General features: G+C 38.8%; 3 protein-coding genes across 4 annotated transcripts in view; 1 reads left to right on the top strand and 2 right to left on the bottom strand.

Annotated features, from left to right (window-relative positions):
* Window positions 1-3,802, bottom strand: part of LOC109481523 (zinc phosphodiesterase ELAC protein 2-like) — a 14,534-nt gene extending 10,732 nt beyond the window's left edge. For both annotated transcript variants that reach the window (XM_019784099.1, XM_019784100.1), the window contains exons 1-7: window positions 3,735-3,802; window positions 3,166-3,230; window positions 2,617-2,671; window positions 1,937-2,005; window positions 1,501-1,701; window positions 913-974; window positions 498-556 (exon numbers count right to left, since the gene is read on the bottom strand). In XM_019784099.1, coding sequence (XP_019639658.1) covers window positions 498-556; window positions 913-974; window positions 1,501-1,701; window positions 1,937-2,005; window positions 2,617-2,671; window positions 3,166-3,230; window positions 3,735-3,789 — 566 coding nt within the window. In that variant the 5' untranslated portion in view covers window positions 3,790-3,802. The remainder of the gene's footprint in view (window positions 1-497; window positions 557-912; window positions 975-1,500; window positions 1,702-1,936; window positions 2,006-2,616; window positions 2,672-3,165; window positions 3,231-3,734) is intronic.
* A 1,765-nt stretch (window positions 3,803-5,567) lies between these two features.
* On the bottom strand, window positions 5,568-7,813 carry LOC109481460 (zinc phosphodiesterase ELAC protein 2-like). The gene is made up of 3 exons (XM_019784046.1): window positions 7,563-7,813; window positions 6,180-6,334; window positions 5,568-5,622 (listed from the first exon to the last, which is right to left on the bottom strand). The coding sequence occupies exons 1-3, from the start codon at window positions 7,746-7,748 to the stop codon at window positions 5,568-5,570; spliced, it is 396 nt and encodes a 131-aa protein (XP_019639605.1). The 5' UTR covers window positions 7,749-7,813.
* Window positions 7,814-8,661: 848 nt separating this feature from the next.
* On the top strand, window positions 8,662-16,558 carry LOC109481459 (mitochondrial Rho GTPase 1-A-like). Its single transcript, XM_019784045.1, has 12 exons — window positions 8,662-9,069; window positions 10,576-10,634; window positions 11,064-11,145; window positions 11,728-11,771; window positions 12,158-12,211; window positions 12,342-12,422; window positions 13,272-13,301; window positions 13,468-13,518; window positions 14,069-14,170; window positions 14,833-14,874; window positions 15,366-15,422; window positions 16,415-16,558. The coding sequence occupies exons 1-12, from the start codon at window positions 9,015-9,017 to the stop codon at window positions 16,556-16,558; spliced, it is 801 nt and encodes a 266-aa protein (XP_019639604.1). The 5' UTR covers window positions 8,662-9,014.
* Window positions 16,559-17,808: the final 1,250 nt, after the last annotated feature.

Here is a 17,808-nt window from a genome sequence, read left to right as displayed (position 1 = left end):
AGTATCTGCTGGATACAGTGGTGCAAGCCAAGTGGGCATGATTTCGGGGGGGGGGCATTCTTAAAATTCAGGTAGCACACTGGGCTACCTAGGTTCAAAAATAGGTTGCCCCAAGTAAAATTTGGTTGCCCGGGGCAACTGGGCAACCAGGTATTTTGCACGCTGGTTAAGTAGCATCCATTACTTTTTGGCTGACAGCATTTTGCAAAAATATCTGGTCAACTACAGATTCTGTAAGTCACTGACTAGATGCTACCTGACAGTTTTCAAAATCTATCCACAGTTGCTTGAGTACGTTTTCTTGATTTTATTACCCGGATGTCTAACCTTCATTAAAATATTAAATACTCCAGTTTAGGGGTAATTGGTTTTCAATGATTCTTTTTGTGAGCCATAAACATGTAATTCATAAGAATTCTGGGCAATTTTCAGCAAAAATGTAAATTTTATCAAAACTTCATGTATCAGTAAACTGATTTTTTTTAATTAATACTTACGGTTTGATTCCATCCATCAAGGCTTTTTCTGTTAAAAACCTGCCTTTTTTGGGCTTCAACTGTAAAATAAAAAGGCAAAATTATGTTTAATGGGACATAAAAAGATTACATGTGTACGCAGATAATTTGCCAGCTAATGCAAAACATTTCCCATCCCACCTTTAAAAGTACTGTTGTTCTAAACAGTTTAATAAAAAATTAATCTATTACAAGAGTTACTATGATCATTATTGATAGTAACAGTTTTAGATATAGAGTTGCTACTTCACCATTCTGATCAAATTTGAAAGTACATTATTTTGCATTACTTACAATAATCATTAATAATTAAAATTAGATTAATTATTAACTTACTTGCAGTAACTGAATTGCCTTAAGTATAAAGTCAATGGCAGCATAAGAAACATGGACATACCTTACAAATATAACTTATAACAAGGGATTCATCCCTCTGGGATGTTTTTCTTCTCTTGGACTCTGTAAGAAAGGTATGAAATAAAAAATAAACTTTGATGCTCAAATTACAAACAAGTAACAAGAAATTTGAGGTTTCAGACATCTGGGTAGCATGCAGGTCTCTGCTTCCTGAATTCCCCCTATGCTGACCAGTTACATGTAAATTCCCTTTTTTGACCTCCCACCAATCTGCCTGTCAATCTTTTCCCCAACCAAAGTTCTGTCAACCTACTTGGTCAAACAGACAAACTCACCCACAACCCCAGCTGCCAAAAATGATAATTTCATAACTATTAATAAGCAATAATAGACATGTATTATGTACATCTTTGTTCTAAAATTAAAGGAAATAATTACTAGATACATGATTGTATAATTTGATATGAAACAGAGAATACGAAAATGTAACTAAAATCTAGCAAAGATCTACAAAAATCTGAAAAAAGAAAAAACAATTTTCTAACAAAGTACCAGGTTGACTATAACGGGGACAGTAACTGTAACGTCACTCAGTAGAAAGGAAATATCTTTAATATTAGTTACTTACTAGGTGAATTTCTAGGACTGGATGATCTACTGGAATCATCAGATTCTGAGTCAATGTCAGAAACATCACAACTGCTTCTCCTGACCACAGGACTCTGGGAAGGAGATCTAGAGCTGCCAGCTTTGGGACTGAGATCATGGTCAGGTGACCTTGACCCCGCCCTAGGACTGAGACCTCCTCCATGTGATGATGTGTCAGGAGCTGTGATTGGATGAGAGTAAATAATGCAATTAGAGAAAATTTTTTTGTACTTGTATCACTATGTTCTAAACTTGTCTATATATGTAATATATGTATGATATTTGAAGCAAGTTACTGTCTGCAATAGGCAAAAATCTTATGCAATGTTGACCAACGAAAGCCGTTAAAATCAGTTTTTCGCGCTGGTGCAGTACGTTCTGCTGATGTGCTGCCTAAGAGAAAGATTCCTGCTCACCTCTGATTGGCACCTGCCAAACAGTCATGACATCATCAGACATGGGAGACAGATGGTACGGCTTCACACCTGGGGCAGGAAAGGGACAATAAAGGCAACACCATTTTCATTGGCGTCGTGTGGTGTAGTGGTACATCACTGGCCTATAAAACGGGGAGACCCGGATTCGATTCCGGGTCGTACCCGAACAAGTCCAAACATGCGCCGCGATGTTGTACCCTTGGGAAAGGTACTTTACACGACTTTTTTACTTGCTGTTACAGTTCTATACCTCTAGCTCTATTCCTAGAAGTGGCCAACGGCCTTGCATTGAGCGACACCGTTAAAAAAAATAATAATAATTTGTTCGTTCTCAAAATTTGTAAGAAAATCAATAATACAGGTATCTATATAAAAAAAAAACAGGCCGGGGCAAACTATGATAGCCCCAAATGCTAGCATAGGAGCCACAACTCAACATGCAAATAAATAATGAATATACAAGGCATGTAAATTATAATGCATTGAATTTACTACATGTATAAATCAATGCTGCAGCATTGGCAGCTGTTACAAACAGAAAGACTAAGTAAGACTTTGCTTAACAGAAAAAGGCATGCAGACCATAAGGTACATTATTTTGATTCGATATGCTATAATTATAGTTCCGTATATTAATTATCATTTAAATGTATACTTACGAACTTTAATCTTCGGAAAGTATGTGAAGTCTTTTAATGCTTGATAGAAATCTTCCTGTAACACAGTATTTCAAAGAAAATTTCAGAGAACAATTATTATTAATAGTGCTGCTAAACAACTGCAAAACTGTTTACTACATTTATTTGCACTTAAACCATAAAAAAATTATAACATTTGTTAGAGAAAAAAATGATAATATAAACAGCTATACTTGCTAGTTGTGTATTGTACAAAAATGTATTTGAAATTTGAAATGTCAAGTTGTGTGCCACTTAGCAGTTGACTGTTTAATTACATAGGACAGATCTGTTATCTGCAGTTTGTCCGTCAACTGCTAGGTGGCACAGTAAACAGGTGGCTACAATGCTATAACCTAAACCTAACTACAGTGTGTCTATCAAAACTTAGGAATGTAAAACAGATAGATTGAATGACAAATGCAAAACTTTGGCATCTGCTCTCTTATTGGTTGAACTTTTATTGATTGACACACAGCCAGATTGGTCTAGAAATTCAGGACTAATAATATATTTCTGTGTCAGACTCACTGCATTCGGAGGTCCATACACTCGCACTTCTGGTACACCAATGCTCTGTAGGGTCAGTGTCATTCCTGGTACAACAGAAACAAGAAATATTTGGACTGTGAAACTCCAGCCTTTGTCAAGGAATGAGCTTCTGTGACGTCACGCAGATAACATACGTGATTCGGTGATCAGTGGATCTTACTAGTAGTAGTCTCCACCAGACGCTTTTGCAGGCTGGATAAATTGAACTAGAAGTAAAAAGAATGGAGCAGGCCAGGGGAGTTAGCTGGCCATAGAGGATACAGTTTGCCTGGCCAGCTACATTCTTTTTAGGCTTTTTAATTTCAGGCTGAATTTCTACTATTTATCAGCCTGCAAAGGTGTCTGGTGGAGACTATACATGTAGGATCATAGCTTGCAGTACATGTAAGTCTGTGGTGACAGTTGAAAATTTGCAATTGGGTAATGTCTGATTTCTTGTTTTGGAAATTACAACTGTAGTCCAAGCATACCTGGATACTTCACATTATGACTTCTAAAAGCTACGTACATGTGGATTTTTATGAAAAAGTAGAACTGACTGAAGTTACCTCCCAAACCTCCCACATTGGTCCAGCTCATTCTGGTTAGGAAGATGTCCTCCATTCTGCTCACTTTCACTCTGGAAAAGGTCAAACATCATCAGTAACGAACCAGCTTGAAGTTCTCTGTACATATCAGGGCTCTCATTTTTTTTGGGGGGGGGGGGCCTACATCAATTTCGCATCCACATAGCCTAGCGGCGACCAATGGGTGACCAGCATTCCGCGCCACGCCCACTTTGCGGTCGATTCCATTCGACAATGGGGTTGAACAGCATCCTTCCGTACGGCGCGGCAGGTAATCGGAGTTGGAAATGTCAGATAAACAATGTAAGAATTGGTGTATTTAATAATGCAAGTACCGAAGTTACGGGTTAATTTCTCAGCACTCGGTATACAGAGTTGAGGCGGCTTCCGTCCTAGATCTCCAGTGCCGAAGTTACGTCAACACTTGGTGTGTCGGCGGCTTCAGCACTGGAAACTCGGAATCGGCAAATCAAACCTTGTCTTTAAAAAGGGTATCGAGATGCTGCCACTCATATTTTCGAGATCATACCGCCTGGGTAACAAAGTTTAATCGGGACAACAAGGTTATCGGCAGGACAGGACTGCACGGCCTCTTTTCTTACATTTTCACAGACAAAGACTTGGCCTAAGATACTGTTTTGTACGCCGCGCGGCCGACGTAAGCACCAGAAGCCCAGTGCCGAAATGGTTTAACTCGGCTCGGTAGTTATTTTGCTCCAACTATTCAAAGACACAGAATTTCAGAAAACAATTTACAAATGTATCTTTTGAACAATTTTGAGAAACATCTTTTTCAACCATATCTTGCTAAAGCGCGGGTTGTGGGTGTGGCCGAAATGCTGCCCGCCTATTGGTCCCCGCTAGGCTGGCTTGGATGGGAAATTGAGGTTCCGGGGGGGGGGGTCAAGTAAAAAAGGACAACTTCTCATGGTGCATGTCAAGCCAAGCATGCCAAACTGGTATTCTTCCCCCCAAAAAGTATAAACTCATAAACCATGGAGATCTCTACACTATTTCCTGCTTAAAGAAGAACAAATTTTGTTTTCCCCCGTTATACTTATAGCTTCATTCTAAAGTAGAATTTTAACTTTTGAAGACATTTATGAAGGGCCACAGGGTTCTCCCCAAAAAGAAACACCCCTACGCTGCCTGGTTGAAAGGCAGTAGGGGGTTAAATCACAGCATAGGGGGCCCAAATCACAGCGTAGGGGGTCCAAATCACAGCGTAGGGGGTCCAAATCACAGCGTAGGGGGTCCAAATCACAGCGTAGGGGGTCCAAATCACAGCGTAGGGGGCCCAAATCACAGCGTAGGGGGTCCAAATCACAGCGTAGGGGGCCCAAATCACAGCGTAGGGGGCCCAAATCACAGCGTAGGGGTCCAAATCACAGCGTAGGGGGTCCAAATCACAGCGTAGGGGGCCCAAATCACAGCGTAGGGGGCCCAAATCACAGCGTAGGGGTCCAAATCACAGCGTAGGGGGTCCAAATCACAGCGTAGGGGGTCCAAATCACAGCGTAGGGGGCCCAAATCACAGCGTAGGGGGTCCAAATCACAGCGTAGGGGGACTCCAAATCACAGTGGGCCCCAACACTCAAACAGCCTTGTGAGAACTACATGTATGGAGTTCTGTCACCTTCCCCAAGGCAGTACTGACTGGTTCCATTTCATTTCCCAATTCATTATTAAAACAGTCACTCAAGGAACTGGATAGCATTCTTGGCAAGGCATTTCAAGTAGCATTACTGTAACAGTAACTTATGCACACTTATGCATCTTAGTTGCCTTCTTGTAGGTTAACTGAAAGATGATTACTTACTTGTGTTCCATCATAATTCTCTGAGTCCCTTCTCCGCAGTTGAAAAGATATCTGTACAGAAGACAATTATTTCAACAGTAATATTATACCTATTCTAATTCAATTTACTATAGACTGAACTTTATCCATGTCTTTGTATTAAAAATGTGTTTGCAATTTGAACAAAATGTCAAGTGGTAAATGTTCTGGATCTGCTATCTGCAGTTTATCAGGAAACTGCTAGGTGGCACAGTTAACGGGTCTCTCAGTCTCACACTGGTGCAGACAGGGTATGTACCATACAAGTTGTAGTACAACAGAACAATCCTATAGGCAGGTTAATTTCTCATAGTTATGTTTACCGAAGGAAAACATATTGTTTTTGTTCTGTTTCTTCTTCTTCTCAAAACAGTGACCTCTGACCTGACCAATGACATGATTTGTTGATGTCTGTCACCATGGTGACTGGTGTTGGGTAAAATAATGTTGCAATTTCATGGTCTGCTCTGCTCTTGTCACCAATATACAAATGTACTCGTAGTACATAGAATTAACAGAGCAGAGTCAGCAGACCATGTCTGAAGGTAAATATTATGCAATTGCTTTGCAATTGTTACTTCTCTAGTTACCTTTTACTATCGCTGAAGACGAAGAGAGCAGGACATGTGTCGCGGGACCCTGCACCGATCACCTGCAGGTAGAAGTTTGCCATGTTGTTGCTGAAAGTCTGGCCTTTCTTTCGTTTCTTGACGTGGCGCAATTCTTCCGCCATGTTGTTCTGATTCTGAAAATAAAAGACAATGAAAGAGGCAAAAACATGGACTTACCACAACCATTGATTTGTGGGTCTAATAGGTTATACATGTAACTTATAATATCTTTAATAAACTATGGCAATCACTCGCTATCTTTATTTGTACTCAGATACAGATTCATAATACAGATGTACAGATACAGATTTTTCCGACTAGGATGACCGTGTCAGTCCCTACACCTGAGTGAGGGTTACAGTTGACTCGATGGCCTTCGCATGGATTTGTTAAGGTGGATAACAGGTTGCGAATCTGAGACCCACACACTTGGGCATCCGTCTTCCCCAGCAGATCCATATCGAGGGAGACGTGTTGGTTCCGGTTGGGATGGTTACGCTCAAGGTCCACCTCGACTACGCCAGCCCGCCTGGCGCTGCTCTCGTCCGCCAGTTGAAGACAACTGCCGTTGGAGACTTGTCGAGGAGGGGGGGGGTAAAGTGCCTTTCCCAAGGGCACAACGTTGGTGCGCGTGTTCAGACGTGCCCCTGTGCTCCGACCCGGGTTCGAACCCGGGTCTTCTTGTTTGAATTTACAAACACTCTAGATACCACTACGCCACACTTGTAATATAAAACACACATAATATGGCATGGATAGCAACAATGTGTAAAACAATAACAACAGTGCTCGAGACTGTTTTTTTTCATCAATGGATAAAAAAATAAAATAGACGAATACATGGCATTTCTTAACTAGCTAGTAAAACCCTTTTTTTAAGTTGTCTTGTGCTTACAAATTAAAGTGTCCAAATAAGTCATTTTGTGGCCCATTAAAGAAACGTAGAAAATTCCCATATGATACTAGTCACAGGTCATACTACTACTACTACTACATTGTATCTTGTCAGCATTGTGATACATTTGTGATAGTAAGAATCAGGATGACATACTAGAAGGCGAAAATTTGAGACTGTAACAATTACAGTGTATTTATATTTTTAGCTGGGTGTATTGGCAGAGAGAGAGATTGACAATCTCTACTAATACAATACTCTTAAGTTTTCGCCTACTATTATATCATACAGCTTCTCTATATCTCTCAGAATAATTTCTGGTAAATTTGTAATATCTTTTTTAATGAGTGTACTCACTAGCCTGGATGCCAGCCCAAAGCACACTGGACACAAAATATCTCAGTGTGCACACTGAAATATTTTGTGTCCAGTGTGCTTTGGGTCTGGCATCCAGGCTATGTACTCACCTGTAGATGTCTTCCACCCGGAGGAAACACTGCAAGTCTGGGCTGTCGTCTGCCGCCCCCCTCCCCACCTTCACTACCACACCGACCAGAGAAAACACAGAACCGCCGCCAAAAACACTTCGTCTGGGCACGACAAATACTGAAACTAGCTGGAAACTGACGACAGGGGAGTAAAGATTGCAACATGAAGGGTTTCTTGGCGCAATTTTTCAAAACAAACCCCGAGACAAACGTGCGAGATTTCGTCCTGTTGCAGCTTTCTAGCTCCAGAAGGTCATAGGTTACATGTGCCGCTCTTGAACCCAGGGTACCCAAAACAGCAGGCCTGCAAAACAGTTTAGGGGATAATATATTAAAATACGACGCACTATCTCACTTTCCTGATACTTGTAAATGGAACGTTTGAAAATGCATAGTTTCAAGCAAAATGCGGGGGAAAATCACTGCCGGGTACTATGTTTTAAATGCGAAACGCGACAACAGACGGTCTCACAGCGTCACCTATCAACATTGATAAATATTGCAACAAGTCCAAAACGGTCACCAAAAATTCGGTAAGATGAATAAATGTACAAATTTTCGCTATTTATAAAGCTCACTCGGTGGTTTATTCGATGGTTATCGCATCTAACCAGGGATTATTCCACCGTAAACTTATACACCGAGGATATAAAGCGAAAAATTAACCCATTCCAAAACATGCGCGAAATAGAGTGCACCTGTATAAACGTTATTCCAAAACGCGGTCAAATCCAAAACACGTTTGGGAATGTGTATTGTGTGTTGGAATGTTTTGATACTGGAGGCGTTTCTGGCAGTCCCTCATAGTATAAGCCTATGAACAGTGGAGGGCAATGTCTCGATTCTGACCAAGAATTTACCATTAAGCGTTTCTAGCCTTCCTACATTTATCTTTAAATTGCCACCCCACCCCCCATCCAGAACCTCTTAAAAAGTTGGGCGTGTAGACTCATTCAATCATCAAATACTTTAAATACAGCCTTTGTATACAGAATTTAAATGTACTTGATTTTTAGTGTCCCCAATTTACAAATGGTAAAGTCCAAAGAAAGAGGCGTTCAAAGTTTCCCTCCGGTTGAAACACTCCTTCTGATTGGTCAATTCACGACGCATGCGTACCGGAAGGCGCTAAAAATTGGAGAAGATGATCGTCTGGAGGTTAGAATTTACCGAAAACGCCTAAAACTCCCCAAATCCACCGGAAGGAAGGGTTTTTCGGGCACCATGCTGGATATACAGTAGGATCGTCACATCAGAAGAGGTAAAACTGCAAAGAAACGACATCGCTGTGGGAAATTTTAGTCAAAACGGCCTCGGTTTGCTATTGTGGGGGTGGGAGGGCGGACTGACAGACACCGGCAGAGAGCTTGCACAACTCGAACCAAGGACTCCAGGTTCTTCTCAAAGACAGTCGCCTCATTTCTAAGAACAATGGACGCCACCATGAGCATGAGGAGGGACGTGAGGATCCTTCTTGTTGGAGAACGTAAGTAGAAATAATTTGTAACAGAACTACACATTACAGTACTAGTACGGTACACTGCCCCCCTCCCCCACCAATTTATATAGGTCGCAAATTAAGTATAAAATTTGATCTAGTAGTACGAGTGATCTGACCTATACATTGTACCTTAGTCTATTCTTAATAATAATATTTCTTATACGTGTGTAATGTGAATAGGATGTTATGTAGATGAAGTACATTTTGATAGAAGCATGTTTTTTTTAATAATATATGTTTTATGTGGTACGTATACCCTGAGATCTGACTTCCTGTCGCGTTAGCTTCATCACGTGGAAAGTCATTTGTGGCCCCTCCCTCTTTTCAACCTTGCTGCTTTCGGTCACGTTTCGCGAACTGGATTATTTCCTTTGATAGCACTAACAGCATCTTACTATTCCAGCTATAGATAAGACATTTTATCAATACATTGATTCTAATCAATATAGACTGCATCTCTAATCATTATAATGTAACCCAATGATGGCCACTTCCCAAAAATATGGGAAGCAATTTTCCAAATGGATTTGCCATATTAGGCACTCAATCAGTAGCAGAATTAGGAATTTTCTTTTTCTTTATCCATGACTTTTGAATTTTGAGAAAGAAAGCTGAAAGAAAACTAGCAGTTGTGTGAAGGAAGGAAATAAAAATTATGTAAACTGCAAATGTTTACTAGTCTATATGTTATCATATTGTTATGTTTATGAATGTCATTGTTGTGATGTTTATTACTATGATATTAATACCATGCCATGATGGATTATTTGATGAAAGTATGTCTTTTTTTATTTAATATGATATTGTTAAGGTTACTAGTATTATGATATGTGATTTTTATGAATCACATTTTTTTTTTAGATTTGAACATACATATGTATTGATGATGATTTGGAGAAATGAAACAAACACCAATAGTCATCCAGTTGCAAAATTTTGGGGAAATATTAAATTGAAGTACATGGCTTAATGATATAATCATGTTAAGTTAATTAGAATTTCAAGGCTGTTCAACAAAATTGTTCAGCCATACAAGATTCTCCTTCTGATTTCTTTTAGGGGCATTTTTAGGGGCAAATTTTGCTGATATGACATCTCTTTCTATATCTTTACACACAATTTTTTGTCTATAATAATAGTATAAAGATGACAGATTCGGCAAAATTTTTTCTGTTATGTCCGAGAAAACACTCTGTCAAATGACAGAAAGACAGATGCCATTGTGTTTACATGATGCATCTAATTTTTCCATTGTACTATAGAGCTACCCTATGGTATGTTAATGATTGTTATAACTACAAATTGAATGCCACTTGGCTTCTCTGAATAGGCAAGGACTTACTACTTAGAGGGATAAATTTGCTTATTGTTGAAAACAGCCTTCTGACTGTTTTATATGTGTATTAATAATAGTATCACGAAAGTAGCATATATTATAGATACTAGTAGTCTGACTTGTACCTTAACAATCTTCATACTATTTTTTTGCAGCACAAGTAGGAAAAACCTCACTGATCCTGTCCCTTGTGAGTGAAGAATTTCCAGATGAGGTAATGACATGTAGTTTAAAGCTAGACTACAGTACTTATAGTACTCATGTAGAGAAAAAAAATGGTAATCGTACTACAATTTGCATAGATTCTGTCCTAGTCACCATCAAAGCATGTCATACGGTATCTTCAGTTAAATTGTTGTTGTAGTGGGACCCCCCCCTACACACACACACAAGTACTACTACATTGTAGCAGTAATTGTAGGGTCCAGGAAGGGTCCAATGAAGTATTCTAGCAAGCCAAAAATTTGTGTGTCTTTAAAATTTTTCGTGACGTAACATCATGTTAAATGCCAAAGACGCAGCAATCCTAGGAGGTTGTTACATTTTACAAAACAAAATACAAAACAAAATACAAAACATTATACTATACAAATTAAACATTAGAAGTGTGAATCTCTGAGTTATTTCCTTCTCCCTCCCCCAGGTCCCTCCCCGTGCAGAGGAGATCACCATTCCTGCTGATGTCACTCCGGAGAAGGTCCCCACTCACATAGTGGACTATTCCGGTAAGATATTACATGTACCATCACTAGTACTGTACATGTAGTGCTGTAAGGAAGACTTTCGCGTTAAAAGCGGAAACAAGGTTTTCCCTGCAATAACCTCAGTTCATGAGAAATGGAGGTTTTGTTATGTACAAGTGTGTGTGACTGTGTTTCTCTCTCTCTGTCTCTGTCTCTCCCTCTCTCTCTCTCTCTCTCCATCTCTTTCTCTTTTTCTGGTGGTTGGCCATGGTACTGCGGTAGAACTTCTAGTTTTCATATTTTTTATCCTGTACATGCCAATTTGTGGGTTTGGTCCCCCTATTATAGTATTAGCTTGTTAGAGTTAGTGGTTGAAACAATTCTGTAAGTAAGTACATGTATATGTAAATTGGAAACGCATATTTACACATATACCATAACCACTGAAAAAAAATCCTCTACATTTAACTTCCAGTACACATTGTGCATAGCATTTTCCAATCCACACACCCTTAGTGCAACCATTTTCGTAATTGTAAGCGTTGCAAAGCAAAATGGGTAATGGAGTGAAGTCTGCTGTCTCTGATTTCCTTAATTGCATTGCTGTTTCTTTTTTTGCTATAGCTCAAGAACAGACAACAGATCAGCTAAAAGATGAAATCCTAAGGGTAAGGGTTCTATCTTTATTTTGTAAAATCTTCTTAGTGTAATTCATACATTTCTAACATGACTACAATTAACTACAATCCAAGGCTAACTTGTCAATGCCTTTATACATACCTAAGTAATACTGGAATTACAAAATATAGTGGTGTCTTGAACTATGCATGTAGTATTTTTGAGATTCCGTAAAGTAGATGACATATTTTTAAAATCAAATCATGCTTCAATATACATGTATATTATTATATAACTCCTTGTATGCTAGTCATTTTAAACATCGGGCTATTCAGATTATGAAGTACAGACTATCCATATATATTCCCTACAATACCATCCACTTGATACAAGTATTATTGAATAACATGACTAATTTGTTTATTTTGTGTTGCAGGCAAATGTTGTCTGCATTGTGTATGCTGTAGACAACGACTATTCTGTACAAATGGTAGGCCTGGGTCTATACAAACATTTCTGCCTTTTGTGTACTGGTAGATAAATATAAAGTTGTATTTACTAGAAATGATACATTTACTACTAGTTTATAAGTATTATAAATGGTTTACTTTTATTGACAGATCACCCAGAAGTGGTTACCATTTATCCATGAGACAGTAGGAGAAGACCTGAGGATGCCAGTATTACTGGTAGGGAACAAGGTAGGTCTGAGCTGGGAAAGACATGTTTGTTTGTTTGTTTGTCTATTAGACTAAACTCTGTTACAGCATATATGGTCCTTCAGGGCTTGAAATTAAAGGTGGTCCAATGGCCATGCACCAATGACAAAAATTTAGGCTGGGACAACTAAAAAAAAAAGGAGCTCAAGATTCTTTATGAAAATTAGTCCAATTAGGAGCTCAGGGTAGAGTCCAAGCCATGACACAGCTTCCAACACCATATGGTTACAGAAAGTTTTCAGTCTAACAATAATTGGTACATGTTAGCACAATGCATAAATCAACTTAATATATATAATAACAGGATTAAGATGTTCCCAATGGCAATAGACCAGTCCTGCTTACTTTTAAGGAATTGTAAGAACTGCTTATGTCACAGGGGGACATTTCGAATAGAACACCGTTTTGGAACCAAAACGTTGAATGCGGCTTTCCCCCCTGGCAGATCACTGTCAATGGTCTGCTTTCAGATGCCAGAATTGACTATCTGGTAAGATTGGGTTACATAGAAGGAAATGGGACAGCCATCTTTCAGTGAAGTATCAGTAATTTTAGGCTCATTGTACGGGCCCAGGTCAGGAACTTTCAGAAATCAGAGTCCCTGATGAGAGTTACACACATCAGTAAATCTTCCAGGGGGGAACAATGCAAGCGAAAGCCATCTCTAGTCGAAATGTCCCCCCCCCCTTGTGATGTAAGCACTGATCTATTCTTAGACTTGACTTAGAGTATAGGTGTTTGTCATCAAGCTCAGTGGGGCCTGACTAGTGGTGTAGTCAGGCCAGATTCTTCTACATTGGTCTAAGTCGAGTTTTCATTGTTGTTTTTCAGTCTGATCTTCAAGAGGAGAGTTCAATGGAGGTAATTTAATTTGTATATTGACTTCTACAGTTAAATAAATCTAAAAACTTGGCTGTATATATACAATAGTCAACAAATTGCATTTTTGCTTTCTGCATATACATACAACAGAGAACGTTAGCTATAACTTAATTGTATTAATTTGTTGTTATTTTCTACCTTTCAGTCCATCATACCAGTAATGAATCAGTTCCCAGAGGTAGAAACCTGTGTGGAGGTGAGTGTAATAATTAGTATTCTTAGTTGTTTAAATCAACTATGATATGACTGATAGTGATTATGGTAAACAAAACTGATAATCGAATGCAAATTTAATACAAAAATCCCCATCACAAATTTACTAATACATCAGTATTTATTATCATGAAAGTTCATCTGTGTTGGTAATTACAGAGTTAAAACTTTAGATCCAACACAAAAAGTTCTCTCACCTAGAGCTTTCGACCAGTCACTCTGGTCTTCCTCAGTAGACTGACCTACATGTAGTGAAGCTTGTCACGTGGCTTCTTTGAAGTGTGACCAGATACTAGTACCTTTGACCCAGTGTTGACGTCACACTTCAAAGAAGTCACGTGACAAGTCTCACTGGGTCAGTCTACTGAGGAAGACCAGAGTGACTGGTCGAAAGCTCTAGGTGAGAGAATTTTTGAGCTGGATCTAAAGTTTTAACTCTAAACATCAGTTACTGTATTTATTGTTGATAAATATTGTATTTCTTGAATGTATTTCTACTGGTCTTGAACTAGATTTTTTTTTCTTTTTTTCAGTGCTCTGCGAGGAATCTGAAGAACATCTCAGAGCTGTTCTACTATGCCCAGAAGGCAGTTCTACATCCCACAGCACCTCTGTACTGTGCAGAGGAGAAAGAGGTAAAACTTCAGCCACAAGAACTAACATGTAGATTCACATTCAGCTTTATTGACATTGGTATGACATGTTCGATGAATTCAAAACATGAATTGAGCCAACATTTACAATTTTCACAATATTTGAAATGCATGTAGAGCAGATAAAAACTGCAACATTTTAAAATGCGATTTAAAAACACTTTTCATGGACAATATAATATATATCATGTCCTCAAGTACAACTATTTATACATACTAGTAATTTACATATCGTTATGAAGCAGTCAGTTGTAACATGGAGTTCCATGGTTGTAAAAATTAGTTGCCAGAGTAGTAGTACAGTTTCAATGCTCCAGGGTGTACATGTACAATAGCCGTGTCACAAAATGTACAATGTAAGTAACAGGCCTGTGTACGTGAAGAATTTTCAGATATAACTACAGCAGTTTACATGTAGGTATTAGACTTTAAGTAAATATTTCACCTGTAAACTTGTGCTAAATTTTTGTGATCTTTTCCAGAAGATGGTTTTTAATATAGTCTTTTAGTTTTGGCTACCTGTAACACACATCCATGTCTTATCCAAGGACAGTTGCTAACTGAAATATTAAATTTGAATGACAGAATTGGATGTCTGGATGTAGTAACTTGTATCTCAAGTCATTGTTGTTGTTGGTTTCCAGTTGAAAGTCCCCTGTGTGAAAGCCCTGACAAGGATATTCACGGTAAGATAGTGGTCATTGCAGAACTTGTACATGTAGAATCAAGTAATGAATTGTGAATTTAAACCATAAGCAGATCTACATGTACTAATTACTGACAGCATCAGTAATCCTCGAGGATGACAAAGATAACAAGGTTAAGAATGTACAGCCCCTTATTTGGACACTCAGACAAAGATCATGCATGGACCCCTTGCCTTATGTTTTGTAGAGTCCTTGAACTTTTTAGTAATATTTCTAAAAAAGCATTGAACTACGATGTACATTGAAAATAAAGATACAGTTGTTTAAACTGCAATTTTTTTTTTACAATATTGTTTGAAATCTTCCTATAACTTAAGTTTCTTAAAAATTACTTTTTTTAATCTTTTTCAAAAAGCTGCTTTTGAGATACAGGACAGTCAATGATGGACATGTACATGTACAATCATGTACTTAATAAGTTTCTCAGCCCAAAAACTCATTTTAACAAAGTTTGTTGTTCTTGTTTCCAGATCTGTGATGCTGACAACGATGGTTTGTTAAAAGACAGAGAGCTCAATGAGTTCCAGGTTTGTATGAGTCAGACATCTATTTTTAAGCTTATTTTATTTGTGCCAACTCGTTATTTTCTTACTTCTTAATTGATGGGCCATTAAGACCTCTTTTGATCAATAAGCTTAACCTTTTTGTTTAAAAAAAATGTGACTTTCACAGTGTTCGAAATACCAGTCTGCAGTCTGCAATCTGCAGACAGATTTTCAAGCTTGCAGAAGAAAAATTTATACAATCTGCAATTTTGCAGCAGTAAAAATTGGCACTAGGGATTTGACACTTTTGGCCCCAAGGACAGACAACACTTAAGCTCCTGTTTTGAACAACAGGAGCTTCTTCACTAATTTGCATCAACCTTGTCTTGACTTGTTTAATCTTTTGTTTCCTTTTGGACTTCCAAAAATTTGTCTTCACCAATTTGCATATCAATCAATAGTTCATGCTTATAAACCTGCAAGATTGTAGTATGGAGGCTTGTGTATTTGCAGAAAGTATTTCTAAATTGCAGAACAAAATTTTCACTCTTCAGTCTTCTGCAATATTGCAGATCACTGAAAAAAAGTATTTCGACCACTGCTTTCAGTTACATGTACATGTATCTACATGTATTGCTACCCCCTTGTTGTAGACAGTCCTCTCATACTGTCAAATACAGTCTACTTATGATGGCATCTAAATGTACATGTACATGTATGTAATTAATTGTGAATTGTTAACTTTTAGTCTCAATTGTTAATTTTTAGACTAGGTTTATATGCATATTTTAAATTTGTATAAATTACATACATGTAAATGAGAACTTGCTTACGAGCTGCAAAGAGTGATGAATAATAAAATGAGTAATAATTTGTGCCATTGTTGCATTGCTCTTATATACATATATAGTCTTATTCGTCTAATGAAATAAAAAGAATTCCATTGCCGAATTGCCAGCCTTGTTGTACATGTATTTGTATGTGATTGTTAGAATAGTTTATAAATTTTGTGTGTTGATTGTTTGTCCCAACAGAAGAGATGTTTCAATGCTCCGCTGGCTCCCCAGGCCCTGGAGGATGTGAAGGCTGTGGTGAGGAAGAACTGTCCTGATGGTACCAGGGACAACGGACTCACACTGCCAGGTCAGGGTTTAACAGTAGCCTGCTGTAATTCCTGATTTTTTCACTGTACTGTTACAGTACCGTTCGCGTTATAGTTACCCTAACGGCCGTTACTTTTCCGTTTTTTTCCCGTTAGTTTTCCGTTATTAACTGGTTACTTTTCCGAAAGTTTTCCGTTACTTTTCCGAAAGTAACGCGTTTCTTTTCCGTTAGACTTCTCCATTCATATGCAGGCGCGGTAACATCATAGGAATAGTGGGAGGAGTACTAATTTACCTCATGCGGGGCGGGAAATTACCGATACACACCGCTGGAACAGCGGAAGGAACGTTGATCTAGCCTGCATTTTTCTATATTGTAACGTTTAAAACGTTTTAACGATCACCGGCGCATCAATTAGATCGACATTTTGTTTTGTCACTGTTGCCCAGGCAAGCGTTTCTATAGTTTGTCAACTTTATTTTGCTGTTTTTCTCTGTTTGTTAACTTATTTTACGACCGAATATGCGATCCTAGATGATCTGAAGTTATATTAAACTGCCCCGGTCCGCCGTGCATAATAGGCGGCGGGCGTGAGGTAACGTTAGGGATGTGCAAAAAACACCGCGAAAAATTCCTATAACACTCGAAAAAAGGCAGCATATTTAGACGTGCCCACAAGCATTTTATGGCTACTTATTGACCAGTTTTGGGGAGTTTTGTTATGTCCTTGGAGTTTTGTTTAGAGTGGGACGGAAAGCCGTGCTGCGACTCCGACTCCGTGCACTTCCGTGTTACATTACGTTGTATGTGACCAACAAAATTACGCCAAAGGCACCACAAATCCACATGTACGTATATGTTTTCCCGAAATTTCTTTTGAGTACACATTTCGTCACCAGGATGTTGCTAATTAGTCGTAGAAATAAGGTAGAAACCAGCGTAAATGTGGCAATCTCGAGATCGAGCTCTCTGCACTTCGCGCGTGGAAGGGCGCCCCAGCATGCACTCGGCTTCGTTCTAGCCAATCAGAGCGCAGGTCATCTAAGGTGAACCAATTAGAGCGTAGCTGCTTGCATATTAATGAGAATCTCTGATCTGGAATGGCGGCTAGCGCGGACATGAAAAAATACGTCGCTGTATTTCAGGAGATACATTTGTAGGCGTCAGCACACGAAATTTATATTTAAACAATGGCCAATTTACGTGAACCGAACACGAGCCATTGTGCTTTGTTTGTTATGTTGTGGTTTGGCGCGCCATGGCGCCAAGCCAGCGGCTTCCCTTTAATGTGCGTTCAGTTTCCTCGGTGGGCGTGGTAAACCCT

This window comes from Branchiostoma belcheri, unplaced genomic scaffold, assembly GCF_001625305.1.
Source record: "Branchiostoma belcheri isolate BF01 breed outbred unplaced genomic scaffold, Haploidv18h27 scaffold56, whole genome shotgun sequence".
In the NCBI taxonomy this organism is placed as follows: domain Eukaryota; kingdom Metazoa; phylum Chordata; class Leptocardii; order Amphioxiformes; family Branchiostomatidae; genus Branchiostoma; species Branchiostoma belcheri.
This window is presented reverse-complemented; position numbering and strand designations above follow the sequence as displayed.